Source organism: Dipodomys ordii, unplaced genomic scaffold (assembly GCF_000151885.1).
Source record: "Dipodomys ordii isolate 6190 unplaced genomic scaffold, Dord_2.0 Scaffold35, whole genome shotgun sequence".
In the NCBI taxonomy this organism is placed as follows: Eukaryota; Metazoa; Chordata; class Mammalia; order Rodentia; family Heteromyidae; genus Dipodomys; species Dipodomys ordii.
The window spans coordinates 9,803,090-9,821,760 of NW_012267251.1; the positions used below are offsets into that span (position 1 = coordinate 9,803,090).

Below are 18,671 nucleotides of genomic sequence, written 5' to 3' on the forward strand. Positions count from 1 at the left end.
GGGGGGAGCGGTGTCGGCGAGGGGCGGGGCGTCCACATGGGCGGGGCCTGTCCAGGACACGCCCCCAGGTCCTAAGCCGGGCAGACCCGGGTTCGCGCGCGCGCGCGCGCACACACACCCCCCACTCCTACCCTGCTTCTGAAACCGCCTTTTTCTGGCTGCCTGGGGGTAGGAACGGGTTCTTCTGGACCCCTCACCTCACCCTGAATATGTCAGCTTGCGCCCAGCGCTCCCAGCCCTAGGAAAGGCTCTACAGGAGCGCACCCCACTGCCTGCAGTGTCTGCCAGCGCACACACATGCAGTGGGCAGAAGGCTTGGGGGGTGGGGGGAGGCCGCTGATAGTGAGTATCCCAGGCCTGGTGACCGTGTGTCTTCTGACAAGTCACTTCTGAACACTCCCGGTATTGGAGTATTAGGCCATGATTTTGAAGAAGACTGAGCTTTAGTCACTTTTTTTTTTTTTTTTTTGGTGCAGGTCCTAGAGCTTGAACTCAGGGCCTAGACACTGTCCTTGAGCCTCTCTGTGCTCAAGGCTAGGTAGGGCTCTACCACTTGGGCCACTTCTGGCTTTTTCTGTTTATGTGGTACTGAGAAATCGAACCCAGGGTCTTGTGTGTGCTAGGTAAGTGCTCTACCACCAAGCCACCTTCTCAGCCCTAATCACTAAATCTTTAAAATTTCCTTTCCATCCTGAAGATCTGACTGGGGTTAGGTGACAGTCCAGCAGGTCCCCCTGAGCTCAGAGCTTTGCTGGGCAGAGGTGTGGATGTGGGTTTGCAGCTATAAGATCTACCCAAGAACTAACAGCAACCCCGCCCCCATACCCTCAGAAGAGTTGAAAGCTTGACACACACACACACACACACACACGTGTACTGGGGCTCACACTCTTGCTTAGCTTTTGCTGTCAGGGCTGGCATTCTACCACTTGATCCACACCTCCATTCCTGGCCTGGCATATCTATAGGGCACAAACAGGCTGTTCAGTGGCAAGTAGGACTCTCTAAGGAAGGGTGACAAAGCTCCCCCCCCATCAGAGTTGCTCTGGGGAAGAGGAGCCATGGATGGACACCCCTGTGGACCCCCTTACTCATATTGGTCCTCTGTCACTTCCTGAGCAGGCCCCCAGCTGCCAGCCCTCTGCATACACAGGAAGGTCTAGGCCACGAAATGTCCTGCCTCAGGGACCTCACACTGTCCCCCAACACACGCTGAGAAGTACCTACAGAAGGGGCCCTCTCTGTGTCCCCAAGTTGTCCTTTTGGCCCACTCAACCACAAAGCCCTATGCGCATTGCTATCTGGCAGAACTTCCGCAGCGCTGGCAATTTTTGTGCTGTCTGGTATAGTGGCCACTAGCCAGCCACGAGTGGCTAGACAACATTTGAAACATAGCTAGAGTGCCATTTTCCTTCCTTTATTTCAAGTGGAAATAGCTCGAGGTGGCCGCTGTGTGGGGTGCAACTTAGCAGAGGCTGGGAGAGGGGCTGCGTCCCTGAGGCCACTCAGCCCCAGCATCTCCCAGGCTGGAGAGGACTCTGCCTCCAGCTCCTTCTCCCTTTTGCAATAAGGAAATAAAGTCACACAGGACAAGGGAACTCAGAGACTCAGCGAGAGCCTGGGACCCAGAAGCCGAGGCTGTTGCTCTAGACAGCTTGTGTTACAGGATAGAGAAGTCCTGTCCTCCTCCCCACCCCAATGCAAGGAGGCTGCAATCCTAGAGGCACCGAGGGCCGCTCAGTGGGACCTGTTTGGGGTCAAATGAGGCATCTGTAGCCATGGTGAGAGGACAGTGTTGGTGGCTTCAGATGGTTGCAGATTTCCCATTTCCCAAGCTATACCTACCCTACACACAGCCTGGGGATACCAAGAATGGGAGAAGAGAGGATAGCCGTGTAGGTGTGCATGTGTGGCCCCAGGTGTCTGGTGACACCATCATGTGATCAGGTGCGAAAAGCTCTAGGACCTGAGTCAGACAAGCTGGGTTCTAGGTTTGCTTTACCATTTTTAGGACCCTTCCCGACTTGCTTCTTCACCAGGTGGTCTTGGGCAAATACCTCCCATCATCCAAGCCTGTTTCCCCATGTGTAAAGTGGATCTCTGATAGTCTACATTTTTAGGTGTTGATTTTGTACCGGTACTAGGACTTAAATTAAGGGCCTGGGCATTGTCCCTTAGCTATTTTTGTGCAAGCCTGGTATTCTACTGGTTGAGCCATAAACCTGCTTCTGGCTTTTTGCTAGTTAATTGGAGATAAGAGTGTCATGGACTTGGTTGCCCAGGTTGACTTTGAACTGAGAACCTCAGATCTCAGCCTCCTGAGTAGCTAGGATTACAGGCAGGAGCCACCGACAGGGGAGACAGGGCTGGCTAGCTCAGTAACCCAGAGCCTGGATTCAGAGCTGGCTCTGTGAGCATCTTTCTGAGCCAAGGTCTACTATCATAGCATTAGCTTTGGCCCTTGCAGGCATGGGGTTAGGGGCACAGACTGGCTCTCTGCAAAGTTCCCAACCAAAGTTGCATAAACTTGCTTGCAGGAACCTGTGATGGGGGTGAATGTGCACACACACGTCACTCAGCCTGCCCCTTCCCTCTGTCTCAAGCCCCAGTCAACCCAAATGCAGCCAATTATGAACATGGAGTCTTTATTCTGTGTGTTCTCAAAGCAGGAAAGGGCTGGTGCTGGGGGGCGGGGCTAAGCGGTGTCCTCACATGAGGGCGGAGCCTAGGCAGAGGGGCCTCCTAGAAAATGTAGCAGCTTCCTGCTTGTACAGAAGACAAGGTCATCCAGACAGTTGAAGGGCCTCAGCGGGCCAAAGCAAAGCCAATGCGATTGTTATGCCGATCAAACTCGGTGTAGAACTTGCGGATAAAGCTGGCACCCAAGACCCAGAGAGGCCCAGTGGGTGGAGGGATGTCCAGGCCGTGGAGGGCCAATGTGCACAGGTCATTGTTTCTGTAGGAGTCCTGGCGGTAAACAAGAGGGTTGCTCTGTGACTCAGCCCAGGACCACCTTTCTATCATCTTCCATGGCCCCCACAGCTGTCTTTAGCAGTGTATTGTTTTCTCTTCTGTCCCCCTGGGCCTGAGATCAGTCTTCACTATTTTAGCGAAGCCAAATTGCATCCCACCCCAGACGCAGCTACACTGGGCAGTTTCGGCCTTGGGGCTACTTTCAAGAGCTGACAGTCTAGAGCCAGGCATGGTAATCCTCAGCTGAGAGATCTGAGGATCAATCACAATTCAAAACAAGCCTGGGCAGGAAAAGTCTGTAAGACTCTTATCTCTAACTAGCCAGCAAAAAGCTGGAAATGTTGCTGCAGCTCAAGTGGTAGAGCACTAGACGTGCAAAAGAAAATCTCAGGGACAGCACTCAGACTCTGAGTTCAAGCCTCAGGATCCTCTCTCTCTCTTTCTTTCTCTCTCTCTCTCTCTCTCTCTCTCACACACACACACACACACAACTAAGGCAAAAAGGAGCTGGGGTGTTACTCAAGTAGTAAAGCTAGTCCTTTACTACTAGCAAGTACAAGGCCCTGAGTTCAAACTCTAGTGCCTCCAAAAAAAGAGCCTGCTGTACTAGCTCAGCTTCTGATCTAACACAAGTTATTTCACTTCTCTGAGTACATGAAGCATGAAGAGGATAGGAATGTATAAAAACATAGATTTCCAGGAGTGTTTGGTGAGAAAACAGAGGCAGAGAGACTGCACAGCGATCCATACATTTGGCTCCTCATCGGAACCCTGGGGAGTTTCGGAAGCTCTGATTTCTGAGCATCACGTCTAGAGGCTCTGACTTAACAGATGGCGGGGGAGGGTGGCCAGGGTCCTGGGATTGTTAAAAAACTCTCCAGGTGGCATGAGCAGGTACGTCTGAAGAGAACCCGACTCCCCCCCCCACTCAGTCGACAGCCCCTGCCCACCCCTATGTACCTGTAGTACGTAGTCCCCGCCGGTGAGTGTGTAGGCTCTGCCCCCCAGGTGGAAGGAGATGTCGGGGAGTGTGGGCACCTCATTGCAGTTCACAACATACTGGGGGGAGAAGATAAAGGGGGCCTCTTTTAGTATGGGAGGTTCTCAGCAGACAAGGAGCCCTGTCTCTGGCCTGGCCCCTTTTCTGGAGAGGGCTGGGGGGTGAGAGGGGAGGCAGAGGCTTGAAATGGTGTGGGTGGTGTCCCCCCCCCCCCCGCCCCATGCAGTGTCCTGTTCCCTTAGCATCTTACTTCATCTGCGCTCTGCTCCTTGGCCCCCAGTGCCTCCATGATCAGCCTCAGCGAGCTGGTGGGAGCCGAGATATAGGAGGCTCCTGTGTCCACCACTGCTACGCAGCCCTCCTCACACAGCAAGGTGGTCGATCCCACGGACACCCTGGGGAGGCCCCAGTCAGACAGACAGACAGAAGCTGACGGGCACCCCAGGCTGAGAGGGCGGTGACAGGAAGCCATGCAGGGATGCTTTGGAGGAGGCAGTGAGCAGAGAGGATGGTGTTGTCCCCTCCCCCTCAGCATGTGGGCCCGCCTCCCCACACCCTCCCATTCCCCCAGCCAGGACAGAGCAGGCTGAGGGCTGATCAAGGCTGTGCCCTAGGAGTGCCCGCATTTCGAGAGAGGGCTGGTGGGTTGGGGATGCCTGACCCCTTCATTGTGATCTGCCAGGAGCCCGGCTTGCTGATGCTCACGTAGTGGAAATTCCCTTGGTAGTGCTGGGGGTCGCTGCCCCCCAGCACCAGCTCTCCTCCTGGCAGGTGGGAGTCCCTAAAAGAGAGGGCGGCGGGCAGAGAGGCTCACTTCAGGGAAGCCTCTCAGGCCCCGTTGCTGGGCGGGATAAGGATAAAGTACTCGCTCTCACCCTTCGGGCAGTGGAGTCGCTAACAGGGGGGTCCTTGCCTACAGACACCCACAGCTCTCCAGTGCACAAGCGGGGCCGGGCCTGAGGCTCCTTCCCCCGCCTTCCTCTCCTCCCTGTTGGGACAGTGATTCCCATAGCCCAGGGGCTGCCCAGGGCTGGTTTCTTTTCTTTTTTTTTTTTTTTTTGGGTCCGGTCATGGGGCCTGAACTCTGGGCCTGGGCGCTGTCCCTCAGCTCTTCAGCTCAAGAGCCACAGCGCCACTTCCAGCTTTTTTCTTTTTGCTTATGTTGTGCTGAGGAATCGAACCAAGGGCCTCATGCATGCAAGGCAAGTGCTCTACCACTAAGCCACCTTCCCAGCCCAGGGCTAGTTTCTAGTTTCTCCATGGATGTGTGCAGGGGCATGTGTACACAAACAGGTGTGCCTGGTAGATTTGCCCATGCTCTTTCCTACAAGTGCCAATAGCTTGCATTTTTGTACATGCTGCATGCTGTAGCACAAGTCCCCTCTGTGTGTGTGTATATATGTATATAATATGTAACATATATAATATATAATAATATAATATATAGTATATAGATATTATTATATATATAGGATATATATATCAAATATATGTGTGTGTGTATATATATTTACCAGGATCTTTCTGGATAACTCCTTCTTTCCAGTCTAAGGTGAAGGACAAGGGCCTTCTCTCAAAGCATGGCCTGACTCCAGTACCCCTTATTTATCTCCTCTTCAAATTTTCCATCTCAACTTCCCATCAACTTCTTCCTCCACCCACAAGCCTTGCCCCAGCATCCCCTAGCGTTTACAAGCCCCTCCCTTCCCCTGCTGCTCTTCCATCTCCCCTCCCACACACCACCCACGGCCCTCACCTCCCCTTCCTGGTTGGATTTCCCAGGGCAGCCTACATTTGTGACCTCCACTTCCTACTCCCCCCTCCACGCTTAACTGCTTGCCTCCGGCCTTGCCTCTACTTCCTCTGAAGGCTCTTCCAGAGCCTCCCTCCCCCCTGTCTTCCCCCCAATCTAATCGGTGGCCTTTCCTTAACGCTTTTTTTTCTTCTGCCACCAGCCAGAGAGCTTCTCACTTCTGAGATTGCTCTCCACTCTTTCTTCCACTCCCACGACCACTGGCCTTGTGTTCTTAACCCTTCCAACCTCATTTCCGGCCTAGACCTCCTTTCTAAGCCAGCAGCTGGGATTGGATCACAGCCCCGCTCAGGAGCTGACCCCAGCTTCCCCAGGGCTGGCTGGATTGTACAGAAGCCCAGCCTAGATCTGAAAAGCACCTGTTGTTTCCAGCACTGGCCATGGGAATGCTTGTCATACCCATCCTCAGTTAAACTGCACTCTTGGAGGATCTCTGTACCCCCCGCCCCCAGCCCACCATAGTGTGTCCTACACAGCTTTGATTGAATCAACAAGCAAGCAAATAAGCACAGGAGCCAATGAAGGTATGAAGGTGGTTACTTCCGTGTGGGAGGAGCCATGGTCCTCCCCACTTCCCCCTGTCTTCTCCCCCCCCCCCCATCTCCTTCTCACAACTGCATTCTCCTCTGGTTCCAGACAAGCTCCTCCACCATGATGGAGCTAGACCTTTACCGTGCAGCATGGAAATCATTACCTCCACGGGGACTGCTGGCCTTGGGAAAGCAGTGCAATGCAGGAACCACATGCTTGGCCTCATTTCATTTCAGTTAATTTAGATCAATAGCAGTTTCCATCTTGGCTAGTGAGGCCGGAGCTGTTAACTGATTATCACTTAATCTAGTACAGTAAAACCCCAGCCCAGACTCTCCTTTCATTCTCCCTCCCCGAGCCCCAGCCCTGGAGTCACAGGCTCACCTGCTGTAGTAGACAGAGAAGACATCCTCCTTTAGGATCCTCTGGGAGAGGATGTGGTCAAAGACGGGGGTGATGCCACCCACAGCCTGGGCAGGAAAGCCCATGCCCAGGATCCCGTCGAACTTGGCCAGCATGAAGGGTATCAGGGGCAGCTCTGTGACCTCTCCAAACACCTGTGTCACCGTGATCCCACCCACCTGTGGGGAGAAGAGCCCAAGAGGCTGAGCCCGCTGCCTGCTGGGGCCTGCAGCTGGGCTTCCACACCAGGAACAAATCTGCCTCTGGGTATAGCAATTTGGGGTGAGATAATTCTACCACCACCATCACCACCTCCCCTCATCCTCAGCATGGGGTCCAGAGAGAACTGGGGTTGACTAGTGCTGCAGGGTGAGCTGAGAAGGTGTCCTGCCAGGTAGTGACCATGCTGGACACTCTGCATCCCCCCCCCCCAGCTGGCTGCCCACTTCATCACAAGCCAAGGACTTCTCTCACACAGCCAGACCAGCCCTTCCCATTGCCTCCTGCTTACTCTGGCAAGAGAAATTCCACAGTGGGAAGGGCCAAGAAAACCAGCCCTGCCATCAACCCTCAACTCTTAACTTCAAACTGTACCTGACCCTAAAAGACTGAGCCCAGCCACAATCTTGTGACCCTGGCTGAGAGCCCTGTGTGGGTCGGTGGCCTCAGGCAGACAAATCTGTGTGCAGGTGAGAAGCAAAAGCCGCCATCCATCACACAGTGATTGGACCCAGTAACCCAGGATCCAGATGCCCAGGGGGAAACCCCACTTACGGTCACAATGTCCTGGCTCAGGAAGCCTTTGACCTCCCCTGAGCCGTAGTGGATGGTGAATTCCGTCCCATTCTCCATGTAGCTGGAGGATTCCGCAGAGTCATAACGGCTGTGGGTCTCTGGTAGAAGGACACAGGCTCAAGTCTCGGCAAGTTGTGGGCATGGCTGGTGGGGCTGAGGTGCAGGTGCAGGGGTGCAGGGGGGGCGTGGAGAGTGGCACTGAGCAGGGCCTGGACTGTGTTTCTTGAGCACCCCTTCTGCCCTCCCACGTTGGAGATACTTGTCTCCAATGAAGCACTTAAACATAGTAAAGCTGACAATGCTGGAGAAGATTCTGGGCACTGTAGTAAGCGCTTAGTAACAGGTTATTGATGAAGGCTGAGGATGACAGAGACAAAGGGAGCTGGGCACCCAGGGCTCACGCCTGTAATCCTAGCTACTCAGGAGGCTGAGATCTGAGGATCGTGGTTCAAAGCCAGCCTGGGCAGGAAAGTCCGTGAGACTCTTATCTAATCAACCACAAGAAAGAGCTGAAAGTGGAGCTGTGGCTCAAGTGGTAGGACTCTAACCTTGAGCTGAAGAGCTGAGGGACAGCGCCCAGGGCCAGAGTTCAGGCCCCACAGCTGATGAAAGAGAGAAAGAGAGAGAGAGAGAGACAGACAGACAGACAGACAGACAGACAAAGGGCCTGGAAGGGGTTTGAGAATTTGGGCATGGTTTAATCTCAGGGACACTGGGAAATGGCCTTGTAGGTGGTCAGGTGGCTCCTGGAGCTGGCCGTATCAGGAAAATGGGAGCTACCTTCCTCTTTCCTCCCAGAGTCAGGGGGCACAGAGGCAGACAGGAAGCAGCTCATTCACAGCAGCCGGGGTTTAGCTGGCCTAGGTCAGGACTGCATAAAAGCAGCTGAGTGGGGACATGGGGAGTGGTCGCAGTGCTGGGTCTCACCACAGGCAGTGTAGAGAGGGCTGCACTTGGTAGAGGGCACCCAGAGGTTGGCTGAACCTGTGTCAAAGATGACTTTGAAGGTCTGGGGTGGGGTACCGATGCCGATCTCTCCATAGTACTGGATCTGCAAGGGGAAAGGAAAGAGTACAAGGTGGAGAAGTACGGGAGGGGTTGTGGGTGCTGGATCTTGCCTGGTTCTACCTGTGGTCCCTGGGGCCAAAGACCTACAGCCTCTCTGGGTTCCATTTTCCTGCAGGGCCTGGGTGGCGTTGGCCCTAGCCCCCAGCATCCCAGGATGTAGCTCAGTGAGGCAGGAAAGCAAAGAAGAACAAGGAAAATGCCAACCTTGAGACACCACTGGGGCAAGAGGTGCCAGGCTGGGCAAAACCAAGTCATCATCAGAACCCTATCTGAGGTTACATGCCTTTCTCTTCACCAGAAATGCCTGGCTTGAGAATGGGCCCTGGTTTTCATTGAACTCTGCCCGTGACTAGCTCCTCTGTGCCCAAGGCTTTTCGGGTATAAGGCAGGAGTTTTGTAGAGTACTCTCAGTCAAACAAGAGTGAGCCTGGCAGGAAAAGAAGACTTAGGTCCCACAGAGAAAGGAGACAGGGAGGATGGAGGAGGTGGCCGAGCTGGGCACTCACGTCCAGGTAGTTGGTGAGGACCACAGGGGTGGTATGATTGCCAGAGGAGAGCTTCTTGGTGACCTGGCTCCACTGGGTACTGAGCCTGGCCATGTCCACTCCCCGCTCCTTCAGGTTGTCCCGGACTGAGGGCATCTTCTTGAGGAAGATCCTAGACCCAGGTGAGAGAAAAACAGAAGTTCCCTGGACCCCTGCTGTAGTGACAGAGCTCAGAGTCCCCTGTGTCCTGTGGGACATCTGCCACTCAACTTAGCCATAGTGCCCAAGGATCTCCTCGGCCCCAGGGCTGCTAAGCACATAGATAAGCCTGCTATGGTGTCAAACAGCTTCCTCCCATGGTCTTGTTTTACTTAGATAAAACCCATCCATCACTTAGATAAAACCCACGACTCACACCTGTATTCCTAGCAACTCAGGCAGCTGGAATTTGAAGATCATGCCAGTCTGGGCAGGAAAGCCCACGAGACTCTTATCACCACAAAAGCTCAGGTAGAGTGACCAGGCCCTGAGTTCAAGCCCCAGGACAACCCCCTCCTCCCTCCCCACTATCCACCCATCTCACCATCCTGTGTTTTGCACCTGCTCTGCCTCACTGTGCTGGACAGAGATGTAAAAACCACTGCATCATTGCTGCCTTTTAATTCATTTTGGCAATACTGGAGTTTGAACTCAGAGCCTTGTACTTGCTAGCAGGCATTCTCTCGCTTTAGCCACACCCCCAGTTCTTTCAGCTTCAGTTTGTTTTATGAGGCCTGCATCAGACCATGATGCTCCTATTGCTGCCTTTAAGTAGATAGTGACCATAGAGAAAGATACAATAGGAAACAGACAGTGAAATCCCCCTGGGGAGATATAGGCCGGGAGCACCCACTCACCACTGGGTGACAGTGCCACATGGGGCCTGTAGGTGGCAGCAGACTCCCACAGCAGCTTGCAGGGGCTAGCAGGAGCCCTAGGGGCAGGGCTGTTGTGGACTGTCTGAACTGGACTGGGCAGAGAGATGCCAGCATCATCTCCACAGTGCCTATGCGCCTCACCCTCAGGGAAATATGTCTAGGGCCCAAGTTTTAGTCTTTCTTGTCCTGGCCCCTTCCATCCCCTTTGGCAGGCAGTTTGAAGAGACTAGGAACTCACGAATATAAGTTAATTCTTGTATGTCCACCACCTAGCACACACACCCACTCCGACCTCTGAAAACCAGCTAGTCTGTATTTTGTTGTTGTTGTTGTTTATGGGGCCTGGCCAATGTCCCTGAGCTCTTTTGCTCAAGGCTAGCCCTCTACCACTTTGAGCCACAACTTCTGGTTTTCTGGTGTTTAATCGGAAATAAGAGTCTCATGGGCCTCTCTTGCCTGGGCTGGCTTTGAACCATGATCCTCAGATAGCCTAACTATTCCTGAATAGTTAGGATTACAGGCCTGAGCTACCAGTGCCCGGCAGCTATTCTGTCTTACAGATGCCAAAAAATGAAGGCTCCTGTCAGTGCCTGCAATCCTAGTTACTCAGGAGGCTGAGATCTGAGGATCATAGTTGTAAGCCAGCCTGGGCAGTCAAATGTATAGGACTGTAATTGCCAGAGCAGCAAAATGCTGAAAGTGGATGTGTGGCTCAAGCAGTAGATCACCAGCCTTGAGCAAAAAACCTACGGAACAGCACAGAAGCCCTGAGTTCAAGCTCTGGTATCAGCGCACGCACACGCACACGCACACACACACACACACACAGCCATTTACTTATTGGCTGTGTGATACTAGGCAGTCAATTGACTCTGGACGGGTTCAGGCTTCTCTGACTAGCTTGCCCTATGGACTGGCTAACCCCACATATCTGAAAGCTGGGGGTGCGAGGAAGGTGAGGACCCCTGCCCCCTTCTCTCCCCCAGTTACCGTCTGAAGGCAGCGGTGTCTGTGGGGAGAGCAAAGGCGCAGCCGCAGAGCAGCAGCAAGAGTCCCCATCGATAGCATCCGCCCCATCCATCCATGCTGCTGCTTAGTCTCGGTTCTTTGGGGTCCACTGAAGCCTGGTGGCTCCCTGAGCCCTTCTTTTATGCACCGCACACTTGGGGTATTTTTCACGCTTCCTGCCTTGATTTATTGCCCTGGGGCAGGACCTGCCTGCCCTGCCCTGTGACCCCCAAGTCGGACAGGGGCTGATGAGGAACACCAGTGCTTAGGGATGAGGTCAGAGCTGAGGCCGGCGCCTCGGGACCTGCGTCTCCAGACTCCGGCCCGGCCCGGATCCCACGCCCCCGGCCCTTGGTGCTGCCCTCGGCTGGCTGCTCCATCCCACGTCCCGGTTTCCCATCCAGAACCTGGTGAAAGGCTGCTCGTTCCTGAGCAGGAGGAGCAGTGCCTGGCCCAGGCTTGTGATGGAGGCCGCGGCCCGCCAGGCCTGAGAAGTTCTGCAGATGGCAGGGTGTCCAGCGCAGGGCCCTCTTCTGGGCCCTCCTTCCTGGCGGCCCTGTCTCTCTGCCGCCTTCCATTTTCTCTGCAGCCTTACAAGCAGTCCGGTGTAGCCCCACCCCAACACACACCTGACCCCTAAATCCCAGAGTGGGTGCTGTTTATTCACCCTTCTTCTGAATTTTATGAGAAGCAAGTCTGATTCCTCTACTACATCACAGCGCTCAGCTGCTCCGACATGAATGCAGAGAACGTGTGTGTGGCTGCTTCACTCAGGGCTGGGATGATCAGAGGTAAGAGGCCAAGGAGCTTAAGGTTGGGGAAAGAAAGAGGAAGGGAAATGAAGGGAAGGAGAGGGGAGGGGAGGAGAAGGAAGGGAGAAAGAAGAAAGAAAGAAAGAGAAGGAGGGAGGGAGGGAGGAAAGGAAAAATAAAAGGAAAGGAAAAAGAAAAAAATTTGAGACAGGGTCTCACTATGTAGCCAGCCTAGTTTCGACCTTGAAGCCCTCCTGCCTTACCCTCCTGTGTACTGGGATTACAGGTGTGAGCTACATGTCTGGCACAAAAACATGATTGAAAGTGGATGGAGAATCTAATGAGTGTATAGGAGAGAGGTCAAGACAGGCCGGGCAGGGTGATGGAATGGGCAGAGAGCAAAGGTGAGCTGGTGAAAAGAGCCAGTGTGTGGGGCGGGGCGGGGGGGGGGAGGAGCAGGGGGTGTCTGCTCGCCTGGAGGAGGAACGGTTTCCAATGAAAACAAATGCGGAGTGGCTTTGTGGGGTGGTGGCGAAGGGGAGTGGAGTTGAGGCTGCTGGAAGGAGGGCGCCCAGGGAGTTGAGAGGTCAGGTCCCTTGGGGTCACCTTCTACGTGGTAGGTGATGTCATCGGGAGGTTAGCAGAGGGCGCGGGGAGGAGAAGGTCCTGATAAGTCCCAGGGCAGGACCTGCCGGTCCAATACCCACACGGCGAGCGGGTAGAGAGGCCCAGGCTGGCAGGCGTGTCCCGGTGTCCACGTCAGACCAGACTCCCACAACCCAGGGCTAGGCAGCGTGTCTTCACACACTCGGGGGGCAGCGTGGGGACCTGGATTTCCCCCGTACCACTGTGCAGGGGGACCTCTTCCCATGAATCTTGTAGCTCTCCATCTTGAGGCTGGTGGAAAGCCCATCCGTGAATCTCAGGTGCAAGAGTGAATCTTCTTTCCTAGCATGGCTGTGACCATATCAGAGCCCCAAACTCCAGAAGAAAGGGAGCAGAGAGCAAGGGGAGAGTGAACGGTAACGGCCAGTGGGGGGGGGAGGTCAGCCCAGGGACCCTGTCACAGTAAGTCCTACCAGCCACTTTCTTTTTTTGGCCAATCCTGGGGCTTGAACTCAGGGCCTGGACACTGTCCCTGAGCTTCTTTTTGCTCTAAGCTAGCTAGCACTCTACAATTTGAGCCACAGTGCCACTTCTGGTTTTTTCTATTTATGTGGTGCTGAGGAATCGAACCCAGGACTCATGCATGCTGGGCAAGCACTCTATCACTAAGCTACATTCCCAGCCCCCTACCAGCCACTTTCATTGTGTATTTCTAGTACCTTTTTCTGTGTGTGGGTACCGGGAATTTAATTTAGTAGTGCCTTGTGCTCTTGGTTGGATTTTTTTCCTAGTGACTGGTGCTTTACCATCTGAGCCACAGCTCCAGTTGTGGCTTTTTGCTGGTTAATGAGAGATAGTGTCTCACAGACTTTTTTTTTGTTTTTTTTTGGTCCAGTTGTGGGCCTGAACTCTGGGCCTAGGCACTGTCCCTCAGCTCTTCAGCTCAAGGCTAGCACTCTACCACTTGAGCCACAGCACCACTTCCGGCTTTTTTCTTTTTGCTTATGTGGTGCTGAGGAATCGAACCCAGGGCCTCATACATGCAAGGCAAGCGCTCTACCACTGAGCCACCTTCCCAGCCCCTCTCACAGACTTTTTACCTCAGTTGGCTTCAAACTATGATCCTTAGGGGCTGTGAAGGTGGCTTAGTGGTACAGTGTTTGCCTCGCATGCATGAGGCCCTGGGTTCCATTCCTCAGCACTACATAGGCAGAATAAGCAGAAAGTGGGGTTGTGGCTCAAGTGGTAGAGTGCTAGCCTTGAGCTGAAGAGCTGAGGGACAGCGCCCAGGCTCAGAGTTCAGCCCCACAACTGAAAAAACAAAAACAAAAAGCTATGATCCTCAGATCTTAGTGCCCAGAGATTGGCGGTGTGACTTAGTTGGTAGAGTGCTAGCCAGTGAGTAAAAATCGTCAGGTACTGAGTTCAAGTCCTGGTCTTGGACCTAAAAAAAAAATCCCAGTCTCCTGAGTAATTAGGATTTCAGGTGTAGCCACTAGCATGACTGCCCAGCTACCTGAGGAGCTTTGTGCTAAGTGAAGAGTGTGGGGTTCATTTCCACAGCTTAGAGGAGGTGCTGAGACTGCGGAGCACATGGGAAAATGACGGCTGATGTCCACACGGCTGGAAGAGCCAGTGGGATTCAGAAAGGAACACCAGCGGCTCACACCTGTGATGCTAGCAACTTAGGAAGCTGAGCTATGAGGATCATGGTTTGAAATAACCCAGGTAGAAAAGTCTGAGAGACCCTTATCTCCAATTAACTATTTAAAAAGCGAAATTGGATGTGTGGCTCAAGTAGTAAAGTACCAGCTGTGAGCAAAAAAAACTGAGCAAGAGCATGAGGAGGCCCTGAGTTCAAGCCCAGTAACCAGCACGCACGCGTGCGCATGCACGCACACACACACACGCACACACACAGAGCTGTTATCAACCCCACAGAAGGGGGCTGGGGGTGGGGTGGGAATGGACCATTTCTTATAGTTTAGACTCCAACACAGTGTGGCAGGAATTCTGATATATTTCAGGTTGAGGTTAGGATTTTTTTTTTCCTGTGCTGGTTCTAGGACTTGAACTCAGTGCCTGGGCGCTATCCCTGAACCTTTTTTTCTTAAGGCTAGTGCTCTACTACTTGAGCTACGGATTCACTTCTGACTTTAGCCAGGATTATAAGTGTGAACCACAGGTGCTGGGCTGAGATTCAAAGCAGTAGACCTAGATCTTCTCCTATCCAACTCAGCCTCAGTTTACCTCTGTCCTGACTCCCTCCCAGTGTATAACACACACACACACACACACACACACACACACGAGTGCAACTGAGAAGTAAGGAGAGGAGAGTCCCGCGGGGACTTGAAGTCCACTTGCAGAGATCAGGGAATCACCCGTGGAGTAGTCAGGAAGGCTGGGAGAGGAGCACTGGGCGGGAGAGCACTGGACACCGGGGACCACTGCCATGATCTAGAGGCAGAACGAGCCAGGAGCCTGAGATCAAGTCGTAAAGGTTGGCCAAGGGTCCCAGAGAAACTGAACTGGAAGCGAGAAGCCTCAGGGCCACCTGAAACTCCTGGCCTCAGGGAGGCAGAGCAGCGGGCAGAGCTGAGACCTGAGAAGCTGATGGCTGGAGAAACATCTGGCCTTAACTTCCCAGGTTTGGTGGTGTGAGGGTCTGGGGACCCTGGTCCAGGGCCTTCCAGCTCTGGTGTCTGAAGATTCCCTGGGTCCTTCCTGCCTGCCAGCCTTTCGGCTGGAGGGGGGACGGGGAGGCAGTCCAGGCCGGTCCCCTTCCCTCTGAACTCGGGCCTCCCCGCGTCCTGGGCTAAATGACATGAAGGAGAGTGGGTGCGATCCTTGTTGGTCATCTCCCAGGCCCTCTGCCCAGGGGTCCAGTTTTTCCCACAGAGCTTCTTCAGGAAGCCATTATCTCGGCTACGTCAGCTCAAGTTCAAGGTCAGGGAAGTGGAGTAGGTGGGGGCAGAGGAGAGGGTTTTGTAGTCCCTGCCCTCTGCCCACAGAGCAGAGCCCTAATAAGAAGCAGTGAAGGGAAGCATAAATCCAGCAGAGCCGCACCGTTCCCCCTCCCCCCACCCTGTGAAGAGTGAGGGGGGGTGGGGGGATGTCTCAGGAGACCAGAGATTGCCTGGGGGCTGCTCTAAACAGGGCCCCCAATCCTACCTTTCTCCAGGAGGTCTGGGGTAGTCAAGGGTGGAGGGAGGGAAGGCGGGGCAGCACTAAAACCCTGTTTGGTGCTGCTTTAAACCTGGTATGGGTTCATTCCTGGCACCAGTGTTTACCAGGAAACTCTCACTAAGGCCCCTGCTGGAAAAAGGTAATAAAAGGTAGAAAGTGAGCCCTGTGTTTGGGAGCCAAGGGTCTTTGGGCAGGTCCTGCTGCTGTTCATAAAAAGCAAATGGAACCAGCGCCGGTGGCTCACGCTTTTATAGGCCTAGCTACTCGGGAGGCTGAGATATGAGGATCGTGGTTCAAAGCCAGCTGGGCAGGAAAAGCCCATGAAATTCTTATCTCTCATTAACCACCCAAGAGGTAGAAGTGGAAATGTAGCCCAAGTGGTAGAATGCCAACCTTGAGTGAAGAAATTCAGGGACAGGGCTGGGAAGGTGGCTCAGTGGTAGAGCTCTTGCCTTGCATGCATGAGGTCCTGGGTTCGATTCCCCAGCACCACATACACAAAAAGAAAAAAAGCCAGAAGTGGCGCTGTGGCTCAAGTGGTAGAGTGCTAGCCTTGAGCTGAAGAGCTGAGGGACAGCACCCAGGCCCAGAGTTCAGGCCCCACGACCGGACCCAAAAAATAAAATAAAATAGAAATTCAGGGACAGTGCCCAGGGTCTGAGTTCAAGTTCCAGTACACACACACACACACACAGAAGCAGGAGAAAGGAAAAATGGAAGCCAATTCCTTCCAGCAGTCCTCCCTTCCCACCTCACTTTGCTCCACGCTTTGCTCCCCAGCCCTGAAGGACCCCAGCTGGCTTCTCTGAGGAATTTGTTAATCAGACAGAGACACTGAGCCCTGCAGAGGCCTTGAAGGGAAAGAAAAACCCAGGGTGGATTTTAATAAGCACTTGGGCTGCCTTGTGTGGGGAGAAGGATGGACTAAAGGAGGGAAGGGTTATCAGATCTCTGGGGTCTGGGGGAGGTGGAGTCAGTGCTGAGGACGGTGGAAGGGGAGGGTGAGGGGAGAATGGGGACTCTGGGGGTAGGGAGGATGGGCAGGGGCCTGGGAGTTTGCCAGGAGAATCACAGCAGGCTCCCCAAATGAGACGCACCCCAGGTGTTAGGGTCAGACTCTGTACTCTGAAGCATGAGAGCCAGTAACCTAAGGAACTGCTTTCCCCGACCTGACACTGAGGGTCTGTTTAAACAAAAAAAGCTTCAAGCCCGGGGGCCATGGTTCACGCCTGTCACTCTAGGTAAGGCTTGGGAGGCAGAGATCCGGAGGAACACGGTTCAAGGCCAGCTTGGGCAAAAAGTTTGCAAGATTCCATCTGGGCTCTCCTAGTCTCCAGGTGCCCCTCCTCCAACCCCCCTCCCCCAGTCCAAGAGCAGGTTCAAAGTTAGACTGAAGCCACATAAAACCAAAGACCCCTGCTGTCCCACAGAGACCCCCATCCTTTCCCCCAAGACATAGAGGCAAGAATAGAAAAGCCCAGAGCCTCGCAGGGAGCCGCTGTGGGCAGCTGTTGAGTGAGGCAGCTAGAACAGAGATCTTGGGCGAGTGAGGGCTGACAGGGCCTGGAATGCAGTTGGCAGTCCTGCACCACATGTCAGGTCACACAACACATGCATACGAACATGCGTGCAGTTTCTCATATTTCCTCTCTTACCACCCCCACCCCCACGCACAGACATGGCTGCCTTGAAAGCAGAGAACTCAGATCACCATCCTGCTCCTGAAGGCAGCAGTCCCCCAAGCCCCCTCCCCAGACACACCCAGGCTGTTTGGAAAGAAATGCCCTTCCAGGTGCCCACAGCGTCATGGTGACACGCTATGACACGCGCTCACAGCTGGAGGGCCGTTTCAAGGGTAAAGATGGGGGTGGGGCAGGTTGTTCAGTTCCCATGGCAGCCTGTCACGTTGCCATAGCAACACAGCTCTGCCTCCATCCTGTGGAGTTCCCGGTTAGGTAATGTGTGGAACACTGGTGCTTCCCCTTGGGAAAGAACATATCCACCCTAGATAATGCAGCAATGGGGGGGGGGACCCTGAGGTTGTCAAACAGGGCTGAGTTGTCTTGTGAGCCAGATGGTACTTGACTAATGACAAGTTCTACTTTTTTTGGGGGGGGGTCTGGTCGTGGGGTCTGAACTCTGGGCCTGGGCACTGTCCCTCAGCTCTTCAGCTCAAGGCTAGCACTCTACCACTTGAGCCACAGCGCCACTTCCGGCTTTCTTTTTTTGCTTATGTGGTGCTGAGGAATCGAACCCAGGGCCTCAGGCATGCAAGGCAAGCGCTCTACCACTGAGCCACCTTCCCAGCCAGACAAGTTCTACTTTTGCCTAGCAAAATTTCTTTTCCCCTGCTACTGGACCCCCAGGAATGTAGCCCACTGACGAAGCTGACTTGCCCTTTCTTGATCTGCACCCCAGGTGATTCAAGGCGCCAGCCTGTCACCTTAGAGACCTGAGCATGCAACCGTGACCGCGACAGTGGACGGAGAGCTACGGGGCTTGCCAGCCATTGCTTCTGTGTCTCTAGGGAGCCATATTTCTTTTCAGACCTCAACGTTCTGCCTTTGAAGGGGGGGGGGTAACTGTCCATCATGGTGGGGAGGGGGAAGGGTGTTCTAACAAGAGTGATGGGAAGGAACAGCATGGACTACTAGACCATCCTGGGCTTCCCTGGAGGAGCCCTGTCCACTGTGGCTGCTCCTTGTACTGGGTGGCCGGGGCATTCGGCCCAATTGGAACTCCAGATGATAGTTCAGCCTCGGTGAACAGGGCAGTAGAGCTTAGCTTCGGCTTCCAGGTCCCGCTGCCCCAAGTGGCTCCTTGATAATTAAGGGGGAGGTACTTAACGGGGCTGCTCCCCCACCCATTTTTCTACCATAAAATCAAAGGGTGGGTTGAGTCTGGCTGAGAGTCAAAGCATTTCATGGAAATGTGGTGCTGTTCAAACATTCAAACTGCCTTCCAGCGAGGCTCCTCCGTCCTTTGAAAGTTTTTCATGCTGTCGGAGGGAAAGCATGGTGGTTGTCCCTGAGCCCCAGCAGAGCGCGGGAAGCGGCCTGGCTCTGCAGCCTCTCTAGTTGGAGAGGCTCTGGCCTCCATCCCCCAGACATCTCACAGTTGGCAGAAGACCGC

The 18,671-nt window shown here is 54.0% G+C and overlaps 2 protein-coding genes across 2 annotated transcripts in view; both read right to left on the reverse strand.

Moving 5' to 3' along the window:
- The window catches only part of Etnk2 (ethanolamine kinase 2), a 20,577-nt gene extending 18,797 nt beyond the window's left edge, over positions 1–1,780 (reverse strand). The window contains exon 1 of the mRNA XM_013017319.1: positions 1,748–1,780. Coding sequence (XP_012872773.1) covers positions 1,748–1,780 — 33 coding nt within the window. The remainder of the gene's footprint in view (positions 1–1,747) is intronic.
- An 885-nt stretch (positions 1,781–2,665) lies between these two features.
- Ren (renin) lies at positions 2,666–11,087 on the reverse strand. Its single transcript, XM_013017395.1, has 9 exons — positions 10,975–11,087; positions 9,089–9,239; positions 8,442–8,565; positions 7,494–7,612; positions 6,702–6,898; positions 4,635–4,754; positions 4,224–4,368; positions 3,934–4,032; positions 2,666–2,967 (listed from the first exon to the last, which is right to left on the reverse strand). Exons 1-9 carry the CDS (start codon positions 11,067–11,069, stop codon positions 2,806–2,808), a joined length of 1,212 nt encoding a protein of 403 aa, XP_012872849.1. The 5' UTR covers positions 11,070–11,087; the 3' UTR covers positions 2,666–2,805.
- Between the last annotated feature and the right edge of the window lie 7,584 nt (positions 11,088–18,671).

Excerpts from the sequence above, each read along its gene's own strand:
- Ren (XM_013017395.1), bottom strand. The coding sequence starts at position 11,069 with ATGGATGGATGGGGCGGATGCTATCGATGGGGACTCTTGCTGCTGCTC. Across the intron at positions 4,755-6,701 it reads TTCTCTGTCTACTACAGCAG|GGACTCCCACCTGCCAGGAG; the intron begins GTGAGCCTGTGA and ends CCTCTCTTTTAG. Across the intron at positions 4,369-4,634 it reads TGGCAGATCACAATGAAGGG|GGTGTCCGTGGGATCGACCA; the intron begins GTCAGGCATCCC and ends GGGCCTCCCCAG.